General features: G+C 36.7%; 1 protein-coding gene across 2 annotated transcripts in view; it reads left to right on the top strand.

The window, feature by feature from the left end:
* The window catches only part of NELL1 (neural EGFL like 1), a 296981-nt gene that overhangs the window by 64010 nt on the left and 217562 nt on the right, over positions 1 to 15409 (top strand). For both annotated transcript variants that reach the window (XM_042785467.1, XM_042785466.1), the window contains exons 6-10: positions 2255 to 2327; positions 2569 to 2651; positions 8176 to 8310; positions 9171 to 9273; positions 12769 to 12842. In XM_042785467.1, coding sequence (XP_042641401.1) covers positions 2255 to 2327; positions 2569 to 2651; positions 8176 to 8310; positions 9171 to 9273; positions 12769 to 12842 — 468 coding nt within the window. The remainder of the gene's footprint in view (positions 1 to 2254; positions 2328 to 2568; positions 2652 to 8175; positions 8311 to 9170; positions 9274 to 12768; positions 12843 to 15409) is intronic.

The raw sequence follows: 15409 nt of genomic DNA, 5'->3' as shown, positions 1-15409 counted from the left end.
CGAAATGCTTCAATGACAGCATAAAGGTGATGTCTGCTTGGGAAAGGAAAAACTGGAAAGATTTTGATCACTGACATCTCACTGTCAAGGCTGAATTCTGATATCCTCTCATGGAATGTGCACTGAAGAACTCTACCCTGTGCCGAAGTGAGCCAGGGCCCTGGGCTTCCCTTGGGGAGCTGTGCGTGCTTCATTCTCCTTCTGGCTGTGGTTGTAGAAAGCTCTTGGCAGCCATAGTCTTAATACTGAAGGAGGAATAGACCAAGTTTGTTCATATGTGTTACAATAATTATGGCTTTAATAAGTGTTTGCCTGTAATGAAGTCTTTCTATTAAAAAAATACATCAGCAAAATTTCTGGCCTTTGAAGGTTCACTTCTATATTTGATTGTATTAATTCTGTTTCAGAGGGTTTATAGACTTAGAAGGCATCTATATTGGTGGATTCAAGTTCTAATGTTTTTCCATGGTAACATGCTTTCATGTAGCCAGAAATTAGACAAAAAACAGTTGTGTTTCCTCTTCACGTTGTATTTAAATGCGTATCTATCCATAAGACAGCTGAGCAGTGGGGCTCTGATGCAACAAACATATTTGAAGTTCAATATGCACTTCAAAAAAAAGGCTGAGGAAAACATCAGTTCTTTCTGGATGATGTCTTATTAGCTGTGTGCTGTGGTCTTTGTAATCTCATTTACTCTTGGTAGAGCTTTTCACCGGAGAGGCTTAAGCACTGAAATATATATTTGTGCCTCACCTTCTAATTTCTTGCTGATGACTGCTAGCAGAAAGTATGTAAAATGGCTTTCAGGATGTTCCATTTCCAGTGACAGTATTACTTCTTCTTATTATGATGGTTTCATTATTCTCATAGATGAAAAGGTTAATAAATGCATAAACTTCTGCAGGAAAGACAGTGTGATCTGATTATGTCTATTAATATTTTCAGTTAATATTTGATCATGAAACAATAAGCAGGAAACAGCGCTTGCTGATTACCTTCTGCTGTCTTAGCAAATAAACACATAAGTGTTAAACGTTACTTACTCTATTTTCCAGGTTTCAAGGAGTGAGGCCTATATTTTTTTTATGGATGGAGTTCAGCATTTTGAGGAAATGATGATGTCCTTGTTCCGCAAAATTCACTCTGTTGTAATTTAACCAAAAATTAAAATATAGTCTTACAAATCAGTAGTTTAATTAGATAATTGCCACAATGATAAATGTCCTTACAAATTAAAGAAATTCTTCTGTGTCTGCGAGGAGATAGAGCTGTATCACAATTTCTGAGTAACAGTCAGGGAAAGTGCAAATAGCAGCACTAGAAGTCCCTTGTTTTCCCTCACTCCTCTCCCTTAGTGACCATGACATTATTAAAGCTAGTGGATCTTGTGGAGTATGTTACACAGAGATGGAGCAAGAGCTTTGTACTGAGCTTAAAAGAGCAAACACAAGCTTCAGCATTTTCTAGGCTATTTGAACGATTTGGAGTTCTTCAGGACGCAGGTGTGTAGGGATATTGCTCAAGCCTTGGTATCTGCTGCTTCTGTCAGGGATATCCTTGCAAATCAGGGACAGCAGAGGATGCAGTGGGCACTGCACTTTTGGTCCTTCCTCTCTTCCGTCCTGCCTGGTTCAGTTTCTGGGATTCATGCAACCTGCGGTAGCCGGCTCTGACGCTGGAGTCCTGATTTCTGTCAGTCCTGCACAGGGCATCTTTCCGTCTGTCTGGGTTAGAGGGAGGATTTAATTCTAACTGATGGCATGGTTACATGAACATTACATGTTGAGATACAAATCTAGTAGGCTAAATTAAACCAAACCACTGAAGTGTAGACTCTTACCTCTTGCATTATATACTTTTCATAATGTTTGGTTTCAGAGTGTTATTTGGCTAAATCCCTAAAGAGTATTGCTGTGTTTTCTTTTTGTCTTTTGGAAAAGTGTGTCATAGGCTTGAATAATGGATATTATTTCACTGCTTTTTCAGCAGTCTCATCCCATTTTAAGACAGTTAAGCGGCTTAAATTTGGTGACTGCAAACGACAAAGCAGTATTATTTATGTGTTTTATGAAAACAAATATCCAAATACACAAGAAGATAGGAGGAGTTGTATTTTGTCTATCTTATTTGCCTCATGAGAAGAGTTGGTCATTTTTTTTCATCCACGTAAGAAATCACTTGTGAAACAGGTTGTACAGATGTAAGTGAATGCTTGCAATCTGTATTACCAGTTTTCTCTTCTTTTACAAAGGGTGTTATTCAAGATGTGAAAGTCATCTTCATACCTAATGGATATATAACACAGTGTCCTAATCTGAACCGCAGTAAGTAGCAATTTCTTTATTCTCTCTATTTTAGATTTTTAATGCAAATTACTTTTGTTTTAAAAATAATATTTTCAGGCTTGTAATTTTTGCATGTACTGACTTGCAGAAGGCAAAAATTCTGTGTAAACAGATTGCATTTTATGTTCAGGTAAAGCAAGTCTGATACACTGTTGATTATTTATGAATTGTGTCTTTCCTTCTCTTCCTTTCTGTTTCTTTGTACTCTTCCTTTATTGAGCATGCCCAACCTGCAGTGATTTCTTAAGTCTGGTGCAAGGAATCATGGATTTGCAAGAACTCCTGGCAAAAATGACTGCAAAAGTAGGTACCTAAGCTTTGTTGTCAATTGCCCATTTTCTTCTGTGCTAAAACCAATATGGAATATTTATTCCTTTTGCAGTTATTCTATGTTTTCATGGTAGAACCATTCTTATTTTTTTTTTTTCCTCCTTCTGCCAGTAGCCCTATCTGCAGTGGACTTAAGGATATAGCCTCACAGATGTCGCTTAAGCCTTACACAGTTTCTATTGTCTGCCTTACTATTTGTAAGATAGTGACAAAATGTCCAGGGTGTGATTTTTGTAAGAAGTCTTAGCATGATTTCCCTTTACAGGCTGAGGGATAAATAGAGAAACAAAGGAGTGAAATCCCTCAGCAATTTCCTCACCATGTGATGCTGTCGGAGGGTGTGTGTTTGCCTGTGGGAAGTCCTGTGAAGTCTTCAGGACTGGTGTAGTCTCCTTCCTGGGAGTTGAAATGAGGGCCCAAAATGGAAATGCCTGTGAAGCTGCCAGCTGTGCTGATCTTGACATCACCTTTGATCAGTGGTTTTTACCAGTGTAAAAGTTAACCCAGCTCCAGGTGGTGTGGTGTGTTCTTGATTTTTTTTCTCCTTTCTCTGTTTTTTATTTTATTTTATTTTATTTTTTTTTTTTTTAATATTATTTCCCCTCCATCCCCATGGTTTAGATTGTGAATAGGATGAATGGGAAGCTGTACTGGTGGGTGGGTTTTTTTTGTTGTTTATAATTTCGGAGATTTTCTTTAGATTCCACTCCCACAATACACACTCAACCTCTGTGTTAGCCAGGGCCCTTCAGCTAAGGCTGTGCTGAAGTTCTGGGGTAGGAAGCTGTGCTTTAGTGGTGACTGAACCTCTGATGTGTTAAAGTGCAACCTGTTACCATTTTTTAGGTTAATGTTGGTAAACCACCTGGTCTGTGCTAAAGGGCAATTAATTGTTTCATGTGAAACAGCACTTACACATTAATTACTTGTAGATTTAAGTGCAACTACAACCAACCTGTAGATGCCTTTAATCTCAGTGTAGTTACCAAACAGGAATTTCAAAACTAGGATTTGCGTAGTAGCGCTACCAGTCTAAAAGCACTACAGTTTTTACTGAGCTGTCTTTTAAGCGTTCATTTCCTTCCTAATAGGAAAGGGGAAACTTTGTTTTTAGAGAGTGTGCGCATTGTACCGACAATCCACTTGCTCAGCTGACATGCTTTGGACAGGCTGACTCCGAATGCGAAATGTGAAGCTTTTAGTTCAGTTTGCTGCTTGTACTGTGAAAGAGAGGCAATTATTTTGAGCCCCGCTGGTGCTATGAGCAAGTTCCAATTACACACTGTACTGAGTAACTTGCTTTCTCTGCTGTTAATTATATTTTTGCTTGCTAGTAGTTTACAAGGGGAAGCAAATAGCACAGTACTTGTACTGCAGAGACTCTGTGCTTCCATAAAGTGTTGCTGGGATAATCCTTCGTTGCGAGTTCCTTTTTCTGTTATAGTAGTGCACTGATTGTTTCGTTGCAGTTGTTACAGAAATACTGTTGTCCAGGAAAAATGCATGCAGCAGGAAAGGGAGTTAATTTGGTAGACAAATGCAAGTTAAAAATAGACTGAGTGGAGGGAAGCTTTCAGGTTTGTATCTGCCTTTTCAGTCCTGGCCACAACAGCCACAAGTGGTACTGATGTAGATACAAGTATATCATATAGGGATGATGTATGGCAAGGCGAAGAGCAAGGGCTGTGCAACTGCCTGCAGAGATCCTGTTTAGCAGGGCAGGAGGTCAGAGAACGGCTTGCTAGTTCACACGAACAATGAACCCCAGCTCCCGGTCCTGCACCAAGAGATGTGGGGCATGAACGTGACGTTTTGGAAAAGTGAGCCCTGTGGTTTGATGATCAGTTGTTGCTTCTAGGCTCTGCTATATCTAGGATTTCAGTTTCTCCCTCAGTCTGTGTTTGGTTACAGCTGTATTGCAGCGTTGAATAGACCAGTGAATGTTGTTTGCACTGAAGGTGTACGTGCAGATTACATAATGTAAAACTCCAATAATTTTGGTAGCAGTGCGAATTATTCATTATGTAGGCAGGAGGAGAGAGTGCCCTCTTGCTTGGACTTCACCTCAGGGTCCCATGGCTGTAGTGCTCAGGATGGGACACGGGGACTATACAAGGGGCCCAGCAGAGCATTGTCTGTAGCAGTTTGTCATGGAGTGCTTTGTGCAGGAGCATTTGATTATGACCTATAGGAAGCTAAGTGCCATTATGTCCTCTTCTTACCTATGTTTTCTGAAGACATAGCTTTTAACGATGAATAAATGCTAGCTTTTAAAGCTCATTTTATTTTTGTCATAATTTGAATTAAATCTGGATCTTTCCAGTATATAAGTTTAATAGATTTAATCTTGTGTCCTTAAATAGACACCACAGGTCAGAGTGTTAGAAATCTAAGATGTTAATTTGCTGCAGAGAAGGATCGTTTTATATTTCAGCATTCCCAACTGCCATGCTTGGAATACTGTTAGCTCCTCTTTAAATATAATGACTAAAATAATTCATGCAACTTTAACAATCTACTGAAATCAGTCAGAGCATCTCCCGCATCTCTCTGAGTGGAACCTAATTTCTTTTTGGTAAACGGTGGGCCCATACTAGGGTGTGCGTTGTATTCAGGTGTGCTTGTTACATGAAGACTTCCAGCACAAAACTTTGTACCGAATGTTTCCTTGGTTTAGGTAGGAAAGCTTAAAGCTTGAGTTTGATTAAAATCAAGCACTTGAGTTAATTGATGGACTCGTTAATCTGGTTTGTTTACATCATGGATTTATATGGTCATTAATACTTTTATAAATAACAACATTTTCCTTGTAAATTTTGATAGTGTTTTTTTTTTTTTTTAATATATATTTTTGTTATCCATGCTGCCAGAAACAATACATTTTTAACAGAAGCCTGTCATCTTTGAGTTATTTATAGGGGCAGAGGAGAATCAAGGAAAGTGTTAAATAAGTTTTGTGAAAAACAGGTAGCCAAATATTCATGAATGTTAAAAATTTAGGATTTGATTAGTATATGGAAAATGCTTGGTATGGTGTGGGCTGCATCTCCCCCATTAGTTTAGTTCTATTCATAACATTAAAAATATTTGAAGCTTGAGAATTTTCTGTTGATGTTTTAAATGTCCAACAAATCTATTTGTGTGTGTTTGGCAACATTTGGAAGGATATTTCAGCTGATTTTAAGGCATTACTTGTTTTATTGTGCTCGATAGAAGTTTTTCAATTATGGCTTGAAGTTTAGAAACAGAATGTTTCTGGTCACGCTAGTATAGCAGGTAACAGTTAAGCATTGTTTCTGGACAGATTCTGTGGGCTGTGATACATTCATTGATGTCTGTGTATTAGAGAGGTGGTTGTTACATGACTTCCTGCTGGTGATCTGGTTAATTGATTTGCTATGTTTAAAGATGTTTCTTAGAACAGGAGGTAAATGATTTTTAAGTAAAGCCTATCACGATAATAAAAATGACAGGAAAAGTTAATAAATTGAATTTATTCTGTTAGAGCTTTCTTCTTTTCCTAGGGAATAATTTCTAGGACAGGCAAAGGACAATATTAAGTACCACTTTCAAATCTGGGTATTTCTAAAGTCCTTTCTCTCTAAAATTTGTATAGCCCATTTATGTGGAAATGTTAAAAAACAAAACAAAACAAGATATGTAAATAAAGTACAAGTGTCAGACAAACACTTTAAATGCTTTTTAAACAGAACTGAATATATTTTATATACTTTAAATATTTTGTATTAAATACAATGACATTAAAAGGGTTTCTGCTGAAAACAAGCAGCTCAGTAAGAGGATAGTTTTGCCTCTAAAATGTGAAAAGCAGTTCTGAAGTCACCAGATCATGCTGAATCTGGGGGAGATGAGTATCAATCCCAGAATAACAACTTAAGAAATGAAGAGCTTTTATTCAGGGATTTCTCTCATGAAGACTGCAGGAAAAAAAACCAAAAAACAAAACAACAACAAAAAACCAACCAACCAAACAAAAAAACAAACAAAAAACCCCCAGCCTCCCCCACCCCCAAAACAAAACAAAACAACAACCCACCAAAATTGGCCTAGTATTTATTTTCTTTGGCTTTCCCTTAAATAAGCTGCTCGTTTACTGGCAGGAATGAAAAAGGACATATCTGAATACTTTCATTTAGAGTGGGTGGAATTTTAGAGGATGGAAATATGTGAAACTCAGGTATATGGCATTATGTAAAAAATACTATAGCACTGTGCCTTCCTTCTATTCATAAAATTTGCTACTATTAAAATGTAGCAACCTGTAATATAGGATAATAGCATCATATTTATAGCTGAATAGAGTATGCATTCATCTTGTTTTATGTCAGATTTCGTTAGCCTTGCTATTTGCAGTGGCTTCAGTGTGATGGTTTTTACGTGTAAGACAAATGTGAAAGTAAAAAGTTAAGACCTTGAGAAACTCTAATCCAGCTGGCACCAGTGTAATTTTTAGAGCAATGGCAGTTCCATGTCCTGAAGAATGCACATATTTACTTCTAAATATTAAGTCTGTGTTTATTTACTTATAGTGTCAGTAAACGGGAAAGTCATTTTGAGTGCTCTTACAGATTAGAGATGACAGCACTGGGTACAAGGTGTGCGTAGACGCTGGTCATTCCTCTCTGGAGGATGGTAAGATGGTACCTTGTATGAAGGGGAGGTCTGTGAAATGGCTGAGGAGAGAGTGGTTCAAAAAGCCTTGGCCGCTGCTGCTGCTACATGAATGAGCCCTGTCCCCACTTATTATTGCATAGTATCTCATCAGTAAACATAGCAATTGCTAGTGTGCAGATGTAATACTTTGAAAGGATGTGACAGTTTTAGTTTCTTGATATGAATTTTAGTAGTTGGAATTGGGGTGGTAATGAGAACAGCAAGGAGTGTTAAGAGCTAGGTACCGGCCCGTTTATTCCAGGAGCATGTCTTCTCCATTAATCACAGTCTGGAAATATTTTTTTCTACACTGAATTAAAATGCTTTCTTTCCCTCTAAATCTCACTTGCTATTATAAGGCTAAGACCTTTCTAAAAGTCAGAAAGTATTAGTGTGGCTGATGTTTAACAATGATGAGATGGGGATGATCAGGAAAAGTGAGTCTACCAGTCTTCATGTTTTTTGACTTGTAATTGGGTTGATGAACAAATAAGAATGTTAAAAAAAAAAAACAACAAACCCAACAGTTGTAGTTTGTGTATTTTTGGTAGTGCCCAGACATTCCTGAAGGGATCTTAGAGGAGTTGGTTACAGTACAAGAGACAGTTGAGTTAGTCATAAGCTGTTGTCAGTTAGCATGGGTAGCTCCATCAAAGTCTGAGGAGTGAGGTTAGTTTATACTTGCTGACATCCTGATTCAGTGTTTCAAAGGTCCTAGTCAAGCTTGGTTCGGCTAAAAATGAGTGTACTGCTTTCTCATATTTGGTTTTTTAAACCATGTGTTTGAATTAAAGAAATCTCATCAAGTTACTTTCATTTATAGTTAAATTATGCAGAAACAAGACTGAGTCAGCTGGAAGACTGTCATTGTGAGAAGACTTGTCAAGTAAATGGATTGATCTTTAGAGACAAAGACTCATGGGTTGAAGATGATCACTGCAGGAATTGCACATGCAAAGTAAGAATTTCTAAGAAGTTTAAGGAGTAGGACCTAATTAAAATGTGAAAATGGTCCTTGAATAAATAATGTTAACTCTGACAATTATTATGTTTTTAGTATGCATCTAGTGGCAGTGTGAACAATAGGGAGGGAAATAGTAAAATAAATAAAAATTTGACATTGCTTATGTGCAAGCTTTATAAATAAAATCTGCTTTCATTTGACAGTGCTTTCTTATTTGTTCTAATTATATCTGTGAGGACTTAACAGTTTTGAGGTGAAAGTGTAGCATTGTCTGTGTTTGGTTTGGAATTGTTTTCACTGCAGTTATTTTTTCAAAAAGGAAAAGGAAGCATTATCTTTATAGTATTCATAGATGCTTAGTTGCATCTTGCATGGTAACAACATGCAGATTTTGTTTTCAGTGTTTATCACGCTGAAAAACTGAGGAACCAAAGAGAATTAGTATGTAAATCTTGTCTTGTTGAAATTATTTGATAAATATCTAAAGAGAGTCTTTGTTTGCTCAAGAAAATAGAAAACTGATTGTTAAAAATATCAAAGATGATTGGCACAGCCTACACAAAGTGGTGCTTATGTTCCTGTAAATATGGGCTTATGTTTTCCATTTAATGCACTTTGGTCAGAGAAAGTGGGGTAAAACCAGTAATATGTATCAAAATGGGGTGGTTTACCTTCAGATGAGTTTTAATTTAAGTTTGTAGCTGTATAGGATTAAACTTGTTACTGAAGGATGGGTCTGTATTCCGCAATGCTATTTTCATTTACTTAAATACCTTTTGGTCTTCTGTTTGGTATAAAATACTCACTAATTACAACAGTCGTAGTTGAATTTTATCTTAAAAACCTTTGCTTAGAGTGGAGTTGTGGAGTGCCGAAGGATGTCTTGTCCCCCTCTTGACTGTCCTCCTGATGCACTCCCAGTGCACGTGGAAAGCCAGTGCTGCAAAATGTGCAAGGGTAAGTACATCACACAGACCTTTTACTTTCACTCTCTAAGCAGAATTAAACTTGTTCTGAAAGCAGGTGCATTTTATAATGACTTGCATAGGTTCTCGTAGTTCAGGTAACATGAGTCCTAGTGGCAAACTTGATTTAGGAAGAAAATAAAAAATTGCTGAGAAACGAACAAGCATTGCAAATTTTTAAGTTACTTCTTCTCATCTGTTGTCAGTGTAAAACTATTCATTTGCTTGCTCGGGGCTGGGAAGTCTTACTTGGCTTCAGCTTCTATCTCCTGTTGAGGAGCATCAAACCCATTCTCTAGTGATGAGTAATAAACTGAGATGTTTTCTTCTGTCTATCTTTTATTTTGGGTTGGAAGGTTGTTCTTTAAAATAAACATGACAGCATTTCAGAGCCTGAGTTAGTATCACTGTGTGGAGTGATAGTTTGCTGTAATTAATTTCAAAATAAATTCATGAGAAGAAAGGAAAAAAGGTAAATTTTGTGATCAGTGTTATTGTCAGCTTTTAGTTCCTTCTGGAAAAAAAATCTGTAGGTAACATACCTGGAAGGAATATTCGATATTTATTGCTGAAATAGTAGTACAAGGGACAAAGAAAATTTATATACAGAGATTTTAGCTGAATACTGATGCCAGTCTTAAGAAGCACAAATTATCTTTTTCCCTTCCTCCTGTCTGTTCTTGGAGACTAGTAAACGTCATGCATGAGTTTTTCAATAATTCATTAAGACAGGGATGTTGAATTATTTTAAGATTTATTAGGAAAATAATAACACTTTTTTAGTATTCTGTCACCCTTCTTCAGTCATTTTATCTATTAGTCCCATGCACAAATGTCCTTTAGCTGCGATCTTGCACTTGCTCTTGTTTTCTCATGTCATCTCGTTTCTCTCAGCAATATGTCCTCATGGGTATCCTGCTTCCTAAAAGACGTTTATGAACAGAGTACTTGGGTGGTAAAGTGGCCACACTGGTCTGTATGTTTTGTCTCAGAATATTTTTATTTGTAATGTTGAGAGTCTAGAAAATTCTTCCATGAAACTGGATGCTTCTCTTGACAGTCCTTTGCTGACACGTGTGTATGTACAATGGTCAAAATCTGACAGGAAGAAACTGTAAGGCACAAAATTGTAGCTTCAACGTATATCCCCATAAATAAACTGTGTTCCTCTTATTTGTAATGGAAAGATGAACAATCAAACTTGCCTTTCGTCAGTGATTGGCACAAACTTGTCTCGTTATTCTGACGAGAACTCAGCATGTCAGTCAATGGGAAGAGATGTATGGGGGTTGATTGAAATTGATTGTAAATGCCAGCTTCTTGACAGAATAATGTGCTAGGGCCACAGTCAGTCACTTTTGGGTAGATAGTAGTAATTGCAGAGGCTTTCCAAAGAGCTGCACTGCAGGTGTTAATTTCTCTGTGCTTTTCCTATTTAGCTCTGATAGAATCATCAGTTGTAATTCGCTGTCTCTAGGGATTATTGAATGGCTGGATTATTGAACAGTTTCCTGTCTTAGCTGAGGGTTAATGAACAAAGTAGCTCTAATGTCTGGTATGTTAAGGGTTTTAAAAATGAGGCGGTTCTATTTTGATCCCTGCCATCTTGCGTTAGCTTTTCAACTAATTTGACAAAAGTCTGTAATTTTGTTTAAAGTCTCATCATTTTTCTGAATTGTGTATTAATTTGCTTTCTGGTGTGTCCATTCTTTTGTTAAAAACAGTCATGTCAGGAGAATAAATAGAAAGAAAAAAGGAAATTTCTCTAATTCATCTTCTCCCAAAAAGAGTTACTGGGATTCCTAATTTAAGCAAAGCTTCCTGATCTGAAGTTTTCTTCATAAGTGAGATCACAACAACTCAGGCATAAAAACTAGGGCAGCTTTAGAAGAATGAAGAAAACTAGGATACCGAAAGGAAGAAGCCTGTTTTTAAAATGCATCGTTAGTGATGAAAACTGAGATCTGAAAATATCGAGTGCTGATTTTTTATTTTAGTGTTTGTTGGTTTTTTTTTTTTTGTTTTGTTTTTTTTTATGAAATGAGCTTTTTCAAGAGTGTAAGTTTAAACAAGAAGTCCTTAAAAGTAAATTTATGTCTGAAAGTTTATAAAGACTGATGTAGCAATCCTTTATATTTAACATTTGGGAATCAAAGGGACTATGATAGTTGCTGCTGTGGAATACTCCTATTGGTATCACCTGTAAGAGGTGAACAGATGCACCTGTAAGTGCCTGGTTCCTTTACCTTGGTGTTCAGGAGAGAAATGGAGGTAAAACAGTTACAAAATAGTCTTTTTTTGAGAACTGAGTACTTTGAACACTTCTGTTTTCACTGTACATGTGCCTTGACACAGGTAACTTTGAAAGCTTTGTTCAGTTACAACATAGGATTCATAGGTTTTAGCTCTCCTTTCAGTGTCATGGGTCGAACTGTTACTGGTCAAGTGCAGAGAGCTGAAACACCACAACAAAAAGTTATTTTCTCAGTGTTTAGCATTGATCTTGTTAGTAGAGTGCCTTTATGATAGATACTGGATTTGTGTAAGATCATAATAGTCCAACTATTCTTTTTTATTAATGCATTTACTGTCCTCCTCTGGAATTGAAATTTAGACATCTAGTTCCAAGAGGAGTGTAACAGTTACCGTAATACTTGACCAAGCTGTAGGCTACTGTGGCCCCACTGGAGGTTACTTCCATCGCGGTGGCAGTAGTCTTAAACTAAGCTAGTTGACTTGGTCCTGAAATGAATGAAGAGTGCTCACATGTTCTAGTCTGTTGGTTTGGTTGTAGAGCTGATCACCTTTAGCACAAGGATCAAAACTTCAGACAAGATTTTTTAACAGGAGATTTCAGTTTCCTGGGAAATCTGCTTACTTCATGTGTACTTTAAGAATATTTTTCTGAGATAGATTTTTACAGTTTGTTGATTCAGTATAATCATTTGCTGCATCTAATCCATTTTTACAGTCTTCCAGCATGTTGAAGAGTTCACCTTTGTGCCCACAAAATATGTGAAGGCTTAATTGAAATTTGTGCTTATATTATTCTCTTGATGAACAGTATGCTAATAAAAGTCTCCATTTAGGGGGGAACTCCATAAATGTTCTTGTAGTGAGTCATGAAGACCTCTAGTAACACAAATACTGTAGCTAATCTACAGAATGTCAGTAATGAAAATATTTTCAATTGAATACTACTGAATTTGGTGCAGTGTGTATTGTCTTATGTTTTTATTCCTTCTCTTTAGTTTAGATAAAGATACTGCTTGCTCTTAAAATTAATTTATTGCTAGGTACTTTGTTATTATATACAGTAATGACTTCTGATGAAAGCAAAAGGCATTGTATTTTTAACGTATTCATATTTTTTCAGTGTATGTGAATACTGGTTTTGGTTTGTGTTATGCCTTGCCTTTGTTTATTATTTAAATATTGATTTAATGTATTTATTTTTAATCTCCCTCCTCCTCCTCTCAAATTACAGCAAAGTGTATCTATGGAGGCAAAGTGCTAGCAGAAGGTCAACGAGTATTAACCAAGAGCTGCAGGGAATGTCGAGTAAGTTCAGTTGTATAAACTTTTCCTGATTTTAAATGTATGTGTGGTGTTCAAAAGTGACAATGATAAGTTAGTGCATTTCTTTAGGCTTCCTTCATGCAAATGTGACATCTGTTGTCTTGAAAAGGTGACCTTGAAGTCAGTGAAAGCCACAAATTCAAAAATAAGGCAGGAATATGACCCTTGCAGGATAATAAAAACATGGGAAAAATGACTTGGAGGGATGTTTTCCATTCCAACTCTGCTTTCATGAGCTCTAGAAAAAGGCAACAGCATCTTGACCCAGTTACTAATTTAAGCCAAATTGCTAAAATTTGAAGCCACATGGCTCATAGTTTCTGACTTACTCTAGATTCTCACTAGTATTATTTAAACTTTATGTAGCCCTGCTAATAATTGAGGTAAATGACTAAGTATTGGACTGGACTGGGGTCTGTCTTGGCAAGTTCATAACACTTAGACAGCTGCAGTCACTAACAACACAGGTAAATGGAGGCTGTGGTAGGTAGGAACATATAGGGAGGATTAGTGAATGAGTGCTATGTGGTGTGTAAGAGTGGCAGAAACCAGCTGTTGTCAAGACTAGCCTTAGAAGGAGAGCAGAGTAGTAGATGATTATAAAAGACCCATTGCTCTGCTGAGACATGTCTTTGTTGTATGTGTATGCTTTAAATATGATATATCATTTGAGAAAGGCACAGCTATTTTAAATATATTTGATCTCGCATGCAATTTTCAAGTATTTTTGTTTTTACATCTTGTTGAATTCGTAGAGGGGGAAGGTGATAAAGGGGAGGCTTACAAATGTTATTGACAGATCAGTATGCTAGAACAATTATGAAAAACATTTGGAAAAGATTACAATGATTTGGTTATTGTTGTGCTTGTAGCTGAGTGTACAGAGTAGCAATTTTATGTTCACTAATGGAAATGGACAATAACTGGTTGCAGATGTTGTGAAAGCAGCTTGTTATGCAGAATTACTTTGCTGTTGTTAGTGTTCAGCTGTACAGGGATGCTCAACATTGTATATACAAATATGTGGGCAAGGTCGTTGCCTTGAAGACAGACTAAGGTGCCTGTTATTTACAATATGACATAGAATGTTTATTTGGGAAGGAAAGTGCCTATATGAAAAAAGATGAGAAAAGGAGGATTTTCACGTTAAAGTGAAACCAAAGAGAGTGATCTTAATTATGTCTGTGGAACATCTCTGTGATATAAGAGCTTTATATTAATTGTTATGAGTATTATAGTACATTCATGAAGATAAAAAGCAAATACTGGTCACCAAATATCTGTCATATTAGAAATTACTAAAATAATAGTGAAAAGGTTTTTTGTCTTTTACTTATTGTTAAAGGAAATTGATATGGCAATGTTAATTGCAGTAATGTTGCAGTCTGTGTTATTTACATCTTAATGGAGAGTGTTGATAAGTATTTGAAACAGCATCTGTGGATGTGATACCATGAAAAAATGGATCCATGCCTCAAAAAAAAAAACCAAAACCCAACCAAACAAAAACCCCATAGCTGTGTTTCTAGAAGACATTAAACTTCACTGGCAAAGCTTGTCATTCTGACTTGGGAGAGTTTTTAGGTGGTTGCTTACCTCTGTTTCTATGAGATGATGTGTCTCCAGACAGGAAGTTCATTCAATGTGTGTTCAGCATGACCTCTTAAAGCTGTAAGCAAAACTCCTACTTGCTTACTACCTCAGTTAGGAATGCTCACAAGATGAAGGATGAATGCTCATGAGTCAAACTGTGGCTGTAGTCACTGTTTTCTATCCCATGTGGATGTACTGGTGCACAAAGTGTTGTACAAATAAAGGGAGGGATTTCTGTTAGGGAAAGGAATATACAAAATTTAATATGATTTAATTTTCCAGACTTGAAGAACAGGCATCAAATTTCAAAAGCTGTTGATCCTTGAAGGGATACAGTAGAAGGTACACATCACCTGTCAGTATATTAGTGTTGATAAAGATGACTTTAAAATCTTGGGAAGTAGCTCTTGTGTCTGTAAAAGAGAATGTATTTGTAGGTGGGGTAATGTCAAAAAATAAAGTTGAAATTTCACATTTCATTTTTTATTTGATGATAGATATTTTATTCTTTGCGCAGGTACTGATCCACGCTTAAGAGGTTAACATATATTTTTTTCATTCTAACAAAAATAATAATAATTCTGATGGATCCAGATAGATAAAATATTTTCTTTATCAGGCTGTGAGCAGTTAGGGCTTTTTTATTTCTGAAAACTAATCCAGACTAAAAATGTATTTATGATAGACATCTTTTTAACCATAAGCACAGATGTTACTGATGGACAGCCATTCCCAGCTGGAATCCTGCCCACAAACACTCTCTAGATGAATCCACAATGACAAAATGACAAAATCAGTGCCCAGGTGTTTCTAAGAATCACAGGATTGTTCGGGTTGGAAGAGACCTCTGGAGGTCATCTTGTCCAACTCCCCTGCTTCAGCAGGGCTGCCTAGAGCCAGTTGCCCACAACATGTCCAGACGGCTTTTGAATATCTCCGAGGATGGAGACTCCACG

The sequence above is a fragment of the Tyto alba genome, unplaced genomic scaffold (assembly GCF_018691265.1).
Source record: "Tyto alba isolate M040663 unplaced genomic scaffold, T.alba_DEE_v4.0 Super-Scaffold_8, whole genome shotgun sequence".
Classification (NCBI taxonomy): Eukaryota; Metazoa; Chordata; class Aves; order Strigiformes; family Tytonidae; genus Tyto; species Tyto alba.
This window is presented reverse-complemented; position numbering and strand designations above follow the sequence as displayed.